Here is a 12,717-nt window from a genome sequence, read left to right on the forward strand (position 1 = left end):
AAGACACTCTGAAAGCAGGTTACCATGCCAGTGCCTTGGCAATATCCAATCTCTGGGTAGAGCCAGGCAAGTCCCCGTAGTATCCTGCGTAGCCGTGGCACCCCAATACTGTTCATGTTGGAGAAGCAGGCATTGCTGGGCATCGTGCGGAGCAAGTCCTTTTCAATCTGCCAGACAGCCATAAACAGGGACAGGGTCAGCTTGCAGCATCTGAACAATTGCCTTCTGCTCTCTGCACTTCCTCATGGCCCCTTGCCACAGGGAACTCTGCTTCCCCACACCCACCTGTACGTCCTTATGCACCAAAGAAGATGGCCCTGTCCAAGCCCCTGGGGTCAGTTTAACAGCCTTCATTGACATGTGGGAAAATGCCAGTGCAGATGGTGACTTGGTGTTTCCCAAGAAATACTTGCCTAAACTCAGCCCCTAGCTTCACCACTGAGAATAGTAGGCATACTGGTTGGGAATTTCATCGCTTGGATTTCAAGCAAGGATTTCCAACAAGCCTATTCCAGAGAGAAACCAACAACCCAGCCGCATCTGTGACAAAGGACTTGGAGGTGAACAGCCCACAGATATAAACAGCCTGCAGCCCTTGGGCAGTATTGTTCCTCTTTCCAGCCACTTTGAACCTAGCTTGGTGAGAGGTCAACATGTGCAGAGCTCAGTTTCTTTTGCCATGGCCTTTGCCTCCTCCCACAAAAGGAGAGGTCAGAGGAAGGGAGAAAACACCCTGTAACAGTCTTGTTGGTGTTCAGAGACTTTGTGTTTGGGGGAACAAAGACAGTCCGTGGAAGCAGCTGCCACGACCTCAACAGAGGTGTATCTATCAGCCTTTCACCCTTCACTTCCCTCAATGAATATCAGGTTGTTTGCCGAGATGCAACCGCAGCACTGTTTTCTAGTCTGCAGGCTGCATGGGTCCAACCCCTTCCCTGCTGTCCTAGGAAGGAGGGGAGCAGCACAGTTGCTATTCCAACAAAACAAAGGAGAAATATGCCCAACAGGATTAAGCTTTAGCAGGATTCAACCACACATGTCCTCTCAACTGTCCCTGCTGCAGGTGTTAGGCAGACACCTCTTCTTCTTCACACAGCAAATCTTGCCCTTCTCCCCACTCCCTTGTGCCCAGTCAGCACTAGGCAGTATCTCCTACCTGTTTGGCAGCAATGGTTTCATCGTTAGAGCTGTTTTTCACGATATCCCGATATGACATCTCTGAATTCCTCTTCTTCTGCAAGGCCCCCGACAGGCGCATCCACAGCTGGGGGGACAGGATGAACAGAGATAGGAAGATTCAATAACAGAGACACAGAAAGCCATGATCTGGCACCTTCTCAACCAAGAGAAAGTAGTCTTGCTCTGCTGTCTCTTACTCCAGGCAGGAGAGCCTGCCCAGAACAGGCAGCACTCTCACCTGTGGCCTCATGCTGTGCGGGATGCCGGCTAGCACCAGGGAGCGCAGCTTGTCTGAATGTGGTAGGGTGACCTCAATTTTGTCCCAGGTGAGGTCGCCCACGTCATGGTTGTGTGTGAATTCCAGATGAGCCTGCCACTTGAGCCTCTGCTGTGGCTCCTCTGTCAGTGGGACCCCCAGAAGCTTGCTGGAGTTTGGTTCAGCACCATCTGCCTCAGCAAAGGGAAGGGAAAGAAATGGAGACAAGCGAGAGAGGGAAGAGGAGAGGGAATGAACATAGAACAGGGTGGGGAAGAGGATGGCTGTCTGAAGAAAGCACATTTAAAACATTCGTGTCTTCCAGCCAGAGCACGGAAAGGCAAAGCTTGGTTTCTAACCATCTTCTCCATGCAGTAAATTTTATGATCATAAGCAAAAGGCACTGGGGCCTTGAGAACTAAGAAGCTGTCAGCAGGCTTCTAGTCTCTACTTACTCATGATTTAGAGCAGAGTGTGGCTGGAATTAAACAAGACCCCGATAGCAGTCATCCTGCTGGGTTTTTTAAGGATCTATAAATCAGGCTGACAAAAGCATAGCAAGCCTCAGAGGTGGCAAGCACAAGCCATATGCTTATGCAAGTAATGAGGTGCAAAATGTTAACTTTGGGGATATTTAATCACCAAAAAGAAGCTTTAATAGGGACAATTCCAAATTCACAATGAGAGAGCACCTTAACCTGAGGCTGGCCTTCTAAAATAGATACTTTAGCACAAGTACAGGTTTGATGTAAGGCACTCTGTCCTTCATCATATAACACATCCCAACAATGCAATCCAAACCTTTCTGCTGATTTCATAATGCACGAGTCTATCGAATGTTCTGGCTGAAGAAAATCACTGTGTCCTGTCCTCATCTCTAGGTCATTGCTTCAAAGAGGATCCTCTATGACTCACACATGCAAACAACTTCTGCCTTTGCATTGTATGGCCTGAGCCCTGGAAATGTCCTCTCAGAGCATATAAAGCAATTCCTATGTCCCCTACCCCTTTCTCTTCCTCTTTGCAAAGGCAGCCAGCTGTTGTAGTTCAATGCCCAGCTGCAACAGCTCTCCACACCTCCTCCTATTCGGTCTCCTGTCTCTATACCTTGCAGAAAAACTAGGATGTGGGTTCTGCCCCTACAATTTGCCCTACACTTTGCCAAGCTGCTGGGATAGGCAGAACACATACTGCTGCCACTCACCTTGTCCGCAAGTTTTTCAACTGACAGCACATGTCACTGTGCCTACTATCAGTGCTTCAGTGCTACGACCACAACAGAGACCCCACTGTCAACTGGGAAAGTTGCCCTTCCCCAGCATGCAGCTGCTAATGGAAATGATAACTTCCTCTTAACTTTCCTCTCTCTTACCCATGGCACAAGCATGAGGATAGAAATGACTCTGCTGCATATTCTATGCTCCAGACTCCCATAAGGCCAACACACCTAATGCACAGCCCTTGATTACAATGGTAGGATACAGAAAGAAGATGATGGTTAGGTAGATGAGACCTAGCACAGAAGGGTTGCAAAATCACACTGCCATACTTGGAAGCATGGGAAGGGCTAGACGCAGGACATAATGGAAATGGGAGGGATGGGACTAACTTTACCTTCCTTATCAACTCGGAAACCGAATTCATCATAGTGGAACTCTGGCTGCTCAATGGATTCTTCTTTCTGGGGGATGGGAGGAAGGAGAACAGACACTTTCACCAGTTTAGCACTGAACAACTGAAGAGACATGTGGATATTGCCCCACCCCACCACTGTCCACACTGTGCCCTCTGAGCAACTAGACTCCTTGCCCTTTTATTTTTGATGCCTCCCACCACAATTCCCAGCTGAGGAAGTGTTGCATGCAATTCCCATTTTGACTTCTCCATGGAAGTTGTGAAGCCCTGCCTTCCCACCTGCACAGATTTTCCTAGCAATCCCTTTCCCAGTAGGGCTTGAGCGCAGCATTGTATCAAGATCAGAACTTCCCACCTGCAGGGGCACACAGCCCTCCTCATGGACTGAGGAAGCCACACACACCAGCTAAAGTGGTCTCTACTGTCTGCATCTCTAAGACACAGCAGTTCTCTGTTACCTCTGCGCACACACTGCAAATTCAGCTCCCTGCATTGCTCCATCTCCTGCCTGTTGCTTTCAGATTTCCTCTGAAAGACAGGAGGCAAAACTGGGACTTGCACCTGTGAAGCAAGCCCAAATTATAGGCCAAAGGAAATTAAGGTCCATGACCCAAATCTCAATTCTCCTCATCTGTGCTCATGGGTGGCATTGGGGGATACACACTGGAGGTTACAACCAGGCTTTTTTAAGGAGTGAAAAGCTACAGATACCTCCCCTTTCCTGCAAGCCCCCAGGCAGCACCCGAGAAGCATGCTTCTAGCATAGCTCCACAATAAGCTTTAATGTGCCTCACTGGGCGGCTCAACTGCCTTCAGCAAACACTGCGGGTAAGTTACGAAATTCCATGGCTGCTTTCTTCCTTCCTGCTCTGCCCACCTGGTGACAAGTCTTGAGGCTAGCATTTCCTGCCATGCACAAGCCATCCAGAGTAGCTCGGTGGTAACAGAGACTCCCTGAGGGTGTCAACATTTTTACAGTGGAGCAATAGTTGCAAAACAGCAGGGCAATAATTCACACAAGTTTCTTTGTGCTCTGCAAGATCCTCTTGCAAGAGCCAGGATGCAGCCGCAAAACACATGAAGTAGCAAACAAATGTCCACAACCGAACCACCGGAGGAAAAGTGCACCTCTCCCTCCTTTTCCCTGCAGCTTTCAGAGACCACCAGAAATCACCAGGGTCCCTTTACTTCTGTGCAGAGCCAGAGGACACCCCCTCCCTGCCCCACATTGTACCTGTGTGTATTTTGCCAGGATCTCCTGAGGCCAGATGCTGGGAGTGAGAGCTGAGAAGGGACCCCCAGCAGAGGGAGTGTGATGGCCTAAACAGAAAGAGATCAACATATAGCAGTGAAAACCTGGAAGGACTCCCTTGGAAGACGTACGCTCAATACAGACTGTTCCAGCAAGGGAAGGACTCACTCAGCAGTTTGTCACTACCGCTACTCTAGCCATTGAGACAGCTCCCACTTCACCAAGGAAGCAAGTAATTTCAGATGGTTTTGTCCCTTATCACTGAGCAAAAGAAGCAGAAAGGCCAAATGGAGTTCCCTCTAAGAAAGGGACTTCTAGGGAAGAGAAATAGTTCCATGGCATCATGTGATCTTTCTTCTGCTTGGAAAAGCTGTGCGATCAGTGCCAAGCCAAGGGAACCATTAAAAAAAAAAAAAATTATTATGGAGACATAAACGCCTCCTATGGAAGCACTGACCCCAGCACCAACTGTACTCCAGAGATCCCTGAAACTTTGTCGCCCAGGCACCAAAATGGGAAATCAGAGCCCTCAGCAAGATGCTCAACTGCTCCCTTTGCTCCAGAAGGGCTGGAATATTGCCAGACCACGTATAGACAGCTGCAGCCATGAAAGTATGCCTATCATCTTGGTCTTTTGTGTTCAAGATAAGCACCTTTCCAGTCTTAGGTAGTGCCCCACTGAATAGCTTCCCTTGGAATAAAAGCAGACATCAACTTTTGCAATTGAAGCAGATAAGCATGTCCCAGGTCTTCCACTGTGCACGTCAAGAAAATGGCTTACTTGGCTTTGAAGTATAGTCTCCCTCAGGGTTACATGCCCTGAAATAACCAGCTGGACCAGGAAGGAAGATTTAGACAAAAATATGGGGTGGGAGAGTTGGCCACTGTAAGAAGGAGGAGACCTAGTTTTAGTAAAGTTCAGTAGCCCACAGCTAAACTCCAGTAATTCTTCAGCCTTCTGCCTGCCCTAGAGCTACCATTATATGGCAAAAATCTCCCAGATCACAAGCAATCCATCCACTTTGGCACAAATCTTGGGAGGAGAACAGAACCAAGCAAATCTTACAAAAAACAGGGAAGGTAGACTACATTTCAATCTCCTTCTTCCTCTGTGTTCAATGACTGAAGCAGCTTCTGCAGGCTTCAGCACAGGGTAAAAGAAGGAACTGAGTTCACCCTGAGTGAAAAGGCAGCTGGGTCACAAAGAATGGGGCAGTTTCCTCTCCCCCAATTTGACCAGACAGTATGTTAATTTAAAGAATGGCTCTTGGAACCAGTAACTTTGTTTCACTAAGTTGCACCTGAAGAAAGAACAAGCAACCAAACAAGAAGATATTGTTTCCACTTTTATCTGCTCACCTGACATTGTGCTAGGTAAGGCCGAATAACAGAGGCTGTCAGCAGGTCCAGAAATGCTGTTCTCAGAGGCGAGAGGTCACTATCCTGTTATAAAAAGGAAAAAAAAGAAATTGGTGATGAGATAATTCAGTTAGCATCTAAGAAGATGGTGGGGGACAGACCGACCCCTCACACACAACTTCCCCACAGGAAAATTAAATCCCGTAGTATTTAAGTTCCCCACAAGAAAATCAAATTCCAGAGACTGGAATTTCCTCTTGGTTTCATACCTACCCATAAGCTAGAAAGAGCACACTGTCATTTACCAAATTCCTTGTGACAGTAACAGCATTGCCAATAGAAAGAACGTCAAAAACCAAGTCAACTTTCATCACCTTTTCTATCACATATTGTGAGTCCTGTATTTAATTATGAATACTAAAAAAACCACAGCATACATCATCATTCTCTGAATACACTGCCCATGGAGAAGGGACTGGAATGGTGAAAAGGATTTAAGGGGGTATCATTAGATGCAATATGCCTGAAAGAGATTTTAGGAGTAGCATCACAAACCACAGGAGCAAAGTATTAGGCTGTGGAACACAGCTCCCTGAAGGGAGCTGGGAAAGCTTCTGACAAGGATTTTCCGTGATGAACTGGGCTAGGATGTGGACAACATGCTATCAAGTACCTCTGCAAAGAACTAAATCAGGTGACAGAGCTCAGACGATGAAACAGCCCACGTAGCTCCCCTCCTTTCCTGATACCAGTTCACAGCAGATTTTTATAGGGGTTTTCCAGGACAACAATGGAATAGTTCAGTAATCAGAGAGAGAGATTTTGGACTTTAAGATCAGCCTTATAACTCTGTGTGTGGGAGACAGCAAGAGCCACCTCCACCAAGCAGATAAAGCCAGTGCTGGGATATATCAGTCACTCACACTTACTTGGGAAAGAACCTGGGAGAAACTAACATTTGCATGTCTGGGATGGGTTTTCCAGCTTCCCCTTTCCAGTAAAGCTACTTATGACTGCAAACCACTAAAATAAGGAACCCCAGGGATTCATCCAGCAGGTCCTGAGTTGTTTATAGTGTTCAGTAGTACAAGGTTATATTGCCACTCCTGCCTTCGCATTTCAGTGAGCTTTCTAGGCTGTGAGTGCTTGTTGGAAGTAGCTTGCAACAGCGCTCCAAGATAAGCGGCTGTAAAACACTGCAAAAGCATAAAAAGCATCTGTGTCTGAGACCACAAATGATACGGCTTCTTACTCCCAAATCTAAACAGTTCTCTGCATGAGAAAGGCTGGCATGGATGAACAGACACTCTGATCTTCTGACACCAACTCTCAGGGCAAAAAGAAAAAAAAAACCAAAACAAAACAAGGAAAAGTTCAGCTTTTGTTTCTGAGAAGTAATGTTGCCCACACAATGGCCAGTTGCTTACCCACGAGTTCTGTAAACGCTCTTCTACCCTTCCCATCACTCTAGCCCCACTTGTTCTCTTAGCACCAACTTTTTCCTCAGTAGCTGAAGACATAACAAGAATTACAAAATGAGCACCTGCACACTCATTTTACTTGGGAACGCACACAGCATGCACACCAAGCTGGTAAATCTGCTGACAATACTTATTCCCCTTTCAACATCGCTGTGAATGTATTTTCATGCTTTTTTTCAGGCTTATCACCGCCCCGCTACCACAGCTGCTCTGTTCCTGAGCCTGCAATATGTTCTTCTCCCCTGCCCTCTTTCAGCCCAGTTAACCCTGTTTCCAATGACTTTTATTAGGAACGCAGTCACTGTTTCAGCCATGTGGTACTTCTGCCATGCTTCTCGTTACCTGTGCTCTGAATCCACACTCAGCGCCTCAAGCATGTGCGTAGGGATCCCCCTTGATCATTATTAACTTTCATTGCATCCACAATCACTGCTGAACCAACCTGCTACGGAGGAGCCGGGCCAGTGTGTTAGGCACATAGATGAGAAAACTCCCCATAACAAGGGAATTAACCATGGTGCTCGGGAAGGAGGGCAGGAGAGTGCCGAGGCTGAAAGTCCTTCCTCATCCCAGGACAAGTGTAGCAGAGGGGAACACCTTCCCTTGTCCACGTCATCGCACACTGGCCTCTGCCTTGCTGGAGATCACTCCCCTGCCTGCTGCCTGCCCTCCCATCCCTGACATTAGAGCACTGAACTTGGTGGGCAGGTTTTTCCTGCCTCTGGTTCCTATAGAAACCTTCCTGCAAGCACCCATTTGGGACCCGGCCCAGAGAGACTGTGAGAGGCTCACCTTGCAGCTGGCACTGGGGTGTGCAGAAGGGCAGGGTGGGGAGGGTGAATCACGCCAAGAGAAGGCTCCTGCTGCGGCACAAGGAGGCGGTGCACTGGGGACTACCCACGGAGCCAGCTGTCTCCAAGAGAAGGTGCCGAGGCCACTACGCCAGCCCTGTAGCTCTTCATCACCCTGCTTTCTCCCCGCTCCCACTCTGCCTCTAGTAAAGCATCACAGGAACTGGGAGGAAGGTTCACTGGCACAGGGAATGCAGTTCAAGCCAGGAGGAGGAGGAGGAGGATACCTGGCATATGGGATTGATACAGTAAGTTCTTTCCTTTGACTGAGGGATATAAACCTAAAGCAACTCTCAAACTCTCCTAGCCAGGAGAGAGCAAGTAACAAAAGGGGCTCCCATGAAGTCTGTGAAATTGCATGCCTGAAATTGCTACAGCTAACTTAGCTGTGTTATTTGCATAGTATACACTCCTGAAAACAAGCAACAGTAAGGGATACAAAGGAAAAAACACATCACATCCAACAAATATTAATGGCAACTCCCAAACCCTCAGAAGTCTAAAATTAAAACCAGTTTTTACCATGCATAAGAAGCATCTCCCATGTTTAAAGGCAATTTAAGTGTCCTATACGAAGCAATTTTGGTCACACAACAGGTAGTCTTCACACTTTGAAAGAAATGCATTTTTTGTTAAAATGCAAATGGTACCTGTTATTTGCAGCTTTACTTTTTGAGTTCAGACTCTAAAACAAATCACACCACCATTGATTCCAGCCTGCTAGAAGACAGCTATAATGACAGTGTGTGTACCTGAAAAAGAAGGCTGCAAGGGAAGCATGCAGTCAGCATCAGGTACAGTCCTTTGAAGCACTCCAGCTGCAACACCTTTGTCCAAGTTCAAACACACACCACACAGGATTATATCCAGTAAGTTTATTTTCCAGTGTAGGTGTCCTTTAGAAATAGATGTTCGCAAAGGAGACCTGCAAATTTACTTCCATTTGGCAATATCAAGCCTCCTCTGGACACACATGCTCTTCCGCACAGCTGTGATATGAGAGATTTCAATTACCTGGCTTCTTGCAAACACCAGATAACAATCTCCTGCTGCCTATGTTTTACTTGCTTGGCCTCTTTTGCCACGTGATCTCCACTTAAGCCTGCTGTGGTAGTGCCTGGATGTGCTAGGCATGAAGTGACGCTGTCCAGAGCCTTTCAGTAGGATCTTTATTTTGGGACAGAAACTCATTCCCAGGAGTCTTCCTCTGCTAATTTTAGCAACAAGAAAAAAAAGAATCAACCAAAAAGCCACCAAAAAAGCAACATACCTCTAGCAGACAGACTATGAAGAAGGCGAACATTTTACAAAGCAATGTTTTTGTATTCTGAGAACATTACAACTAGTAACTATGCAGGAGCCATCAGTGATCATCAGAAGGTCCAGAACAAGCGTAACAATTCTTTCTAGAATTATTTTCATCCACTGTCATAGGAACAGCGTATACAACACTTCCTCTGACAGTAAGCTAGCATGGGGAAAAACTCTACTTTCCATTATGCTTAATTTGAACATGAAGCAACATTGCATGCAGTAAATCCCACTGCCACCTCTGGACTGTCAGCTAGTTTCCACTGCTCTCTATTCTCCTCCTTTATTAAAAAAAAAAAAAAAGGTATGTTTTGGAAGAGAGAAAAGCAATTGCAAAGCCACAGTACTCATCCGGAGGCCACGCGCTTAGGTCTAGCTCTAGAAGCCTCTTCCAAGCTCAGCTTTTAAAATCCCATGTAGATTCCATCCAATTTAACATTTAGACCAACTCTTCCTCTCTCAGAAATCAGACAAAAATCAGACAAAAATCAGACCCTGCACTGAATCAGGCAGTTAATTTCTGTTCCCTCACACCTGGAAAGCTTTGTTTTCCTAATTAAAATCCTGACTTGCCCAATGAAATGCACAAGGGGAGCTCTCAGCAGGAAGCCCTTTGCCTTCCCTTCACCCATCAGTTTCTCCCTGAGGTCAGGCAAAGGCATATCCCGGAGCTGCAAATGCCATTAGTCCCACGAGTCAATATTTGCTTTGCACGTATACAGTCAGAAGAAAACTCCAGCTTCACAAACAACTAGGTAAGTGAACAAGGCACAGCCACAAACCTGACCAAGGGGTGGACAAGATGCAGATAATTTCTGTCCCTCACACCCTGACACCCTGGATTTTTAAGTGATGCAGAATCCCATGCAGGCACTGACACACACCTGGTTAAGGAGTCAATATGGTGTTGGTGAACCTGGGTCATCCCAGGAAGTATCTGTTTAAGGCTTACAAACCACGACCAGCCTCGCATTGCTTTGGGTGTTGAGCAACACACTACAAATGCAGGAAGGAGCTGCTGAGGTAGCCTTCATGCTTGCTTTCTACCACATGACTTGGAATGAAAAGTTGGGGGACGTTAACTGCCCTCATCCCACTTTCTTGTAGCAGAGAAAGTGAATCAGAGATAAAATAAAAGCCTACAGCAGGCCTAGAAAGGAAGACACGAGACCTGGAAAGCAGCAAAGGTGAAGGCTGTGACAGCCTTTCAGAGCCAGGTGGGCAGGCAGGAAGGATGGCAAGCTGCTGACAGCGTTAAGTCACTGACTGCAGAGGCATCACTCAGGACTCCAGTGCTGCCCAGTCACCAACTGGAATCACATACTGACTGCAGGAGTGTGGCCGGGCAAAGTGCCTCCGCCCCACTATTAGAGCGACATATAACAAAAAGTAAAACAAAAGTAAACTCGAACTCTGTGTCTCCTGCCATAAAGCACCTTGTAGACTCCTAGCCACATTGGAAATGTAATTCCTTGAAGAAATGTAACTGAAAGGTACTTCCATGCAACAGATCAGTGCACTGCACTGATTCCCTGCACTGATCGGTGTCCAGCAAGTCTGCCTGCTGTAATGACAGAGAGCACCCCACTGGAGCTGAAGGTGCTCCAGTTTTGTATAAACATTTTTGTATAAAAGTTTCCAGTTTATACAAAAGGAACAGAAAAAGTAACTTCCAGTTTCGTATCCACTTCATCTCCATTTTGAAAATAAGGATGTGAAAAAGCAGAATCCTGGTTCCTACCACTTACACATTGGACAGACAGACCACAGCTGGACTTCCTGATCGTAGTTCAACGTGTCAAGCTTGCCTCTAAAAAAAAAAAACCCTACACAACACCTGCTTCTGTAGAACGCAGATATCCTATATATCAACATGTATTTTTCTTTTCACAGCAGAACTGCCTTTTATTTATCTGGCTCCAAAGCAGACAGCTGATCCTTTATGCAGAAGAAGGCTGAAGCTCTTACTTCTAAAATCTGGAAATAACAAAGGCTTCCCCCCATGTGGCTCATGAAAAAAAAAACAACCAAACCAAACCAGAACCAAACTTACTTATGGCTCTGCTGATTCCCTGTGTTGCTAACACAAGCTACCACACTTTTAGCCCTCCAAAGCAGAGCGTGTCTATACTTACACAACAGACACTTGGTGCCTGCTAAGCATGAACCACACTGCTGTGGAGAACCTCGTTTGCCAAGACCCTTCAGATCAGAGGAGGAGTTTCCTTTTTCCTGGTGCACCCATTATTTGAGTGGTGAGAGGATATGTGATGGGAATATAGAGTGCTCCTCCCATCTCACCCAGGAGGATTACAATAGATCAAGCAACGGAACAACAGTTCTTGGGTTTTTTTAATCTGCATTGAATGAGGATGGAAAAAAAGGCTAGGATACAAATTAGCAAGGTGTGCACTCTCACTGCACAGCAAAATTCTCCTTGCTTCCAACACAGAGGGAAGAAAACCCACATGTGCCAAAAGGCAGGTCTGCAATTGCCCTCGTCTTCAAAGTTTAAGGTAAAGGTGATTCCACGTCAAACACCGCTATGCAAATATAATCCAAAGGTTTCTGATTAGTGTCTAAGGGGGGCCCCAAACACCTCTTCTGTGAGAGTCAATTTCTGCACAATAAACAGACACTTTCACCCCAATAAGCATGGTGCAGAACCAGGGCACTTCTGCAGAACTCTGCAGCAACTAATTTTCCCCAAAACTCTCTGGAAATTATTTTTACCTTCTGGTCCATGAACTTCTTCAAGTCTGCAAACTATTTATAAGATGTCTGTGGAAGGTAATGGCAACTGTCCAGTTTCATTTGCTACAGAGAAGTTTGAAAGAAAATATTTCTGTTAGAGATGCAGGGTTATACCAATCAAAGAAAGGTTGAAAGACACTATTGACAGTTATTTAAAGACAGATATTATGATGTCTTTTATATGACACTCCTACCCCGAGCAGTGACAAGTGGTGCCATTCCAGGCTCTCTCCATCACCTCCAGAGTCAGCCCTGTAGCCACCCTCCAGGTGAAAGTTTGATTCTCAAGCTGGTCTCACCCTACTGCTCCCAGTGACAAAGGAACAACAGCCTGAAGAATAGCTCTTCCTTGATACGGCGTGGATCTGCAAAGCTTTAGCTGTCAGGGTTTGCCATTCTCTTGGTGGGGCACAAGAAAGACTAGATTCAGGTCACACCCCTGTAGCTCTGTTGTATTACTATTTGCTCTAGTATTAGCAAAAAATGTCACATTCACCTAGCAGGACTCTAAGCAGGTCTCACTTCATTAGGCTCCAGAAAATGGCTTTTTAAGGAAAGTATATCCCACAGCACTCAAGATTTTTCTCCTTCAGGGCTCTGTCTTTCCAGAACTCAACTTTCTGAAAAGCCTAGTAATAC

At 46.3% G+C, this 12,717-nt stretch overlaps 1 protein-coding gene across 5 annotated transcripts in view; it reads right to left on the bottom strand.

Annotated features, from left to right (window-relative positions):
* Positions 1-12,717, bottom strand: part of SGSM3 (small G protein signaling modulator 3) — a 30,991-nt gene that overhangs the window by 14,744 nt on the left and 3,530 nt on the right. For 2 of the 5 annotated variants that reach the window (XM_075500133.1, XM_075500123.1), the window contains 7 exons: positions 12,058-12,141; positions 5,682-5,765; positions 4,305-4,390; positions 3,050-3,116; positions 1,418-1,626; positions 1,157-1,264; positions 24-167 (listed from right to left, as the gene is read on the bottom strand). In XM_075500133.1, the coding sequence (XP_075356248.1) occupies positions 24-167; positions 1,157-1,264; positions 1,418-1,626; positions 3,050-3,116; positions 4,305-4,390; positions 5,682-5,688 (621 nt within the window). In that variant the 5' untranslated portion in view covers positions 5,689-5,765; positions 12,058-12,141. Of the gene's footprint in view, positions 1-23; positions 168-1,156; positions 1,265-1,417; positions 1,627-3,049; positions 3,117-4,304; positions 4,391-5,681; positions 5,766-7,108; positions 7,180-12,057; positions 12,142-12,717 lie in introns of those variants that run through there. The other 3 variants (XM_075500113.1, XM_075500152.1, XM_075500143.1) reach the window with 2 other exon arrangements.

This window comes from Mycteria americana, chromosome 1 (genome assembly GCF_035582795.1).
Source record: "Mycteria americana isolate JAX WOST 10 ecotype Jacksonville Zoo and Gardens chromosome 1, USCA_MyAme_1.0, whole genome shotgun sequence".
NCBI lineage: Eukaryota > Metazoa > Chordata > Aves > Ciconiiformes > Ciconiidae > Mycteria > Mycteria americana.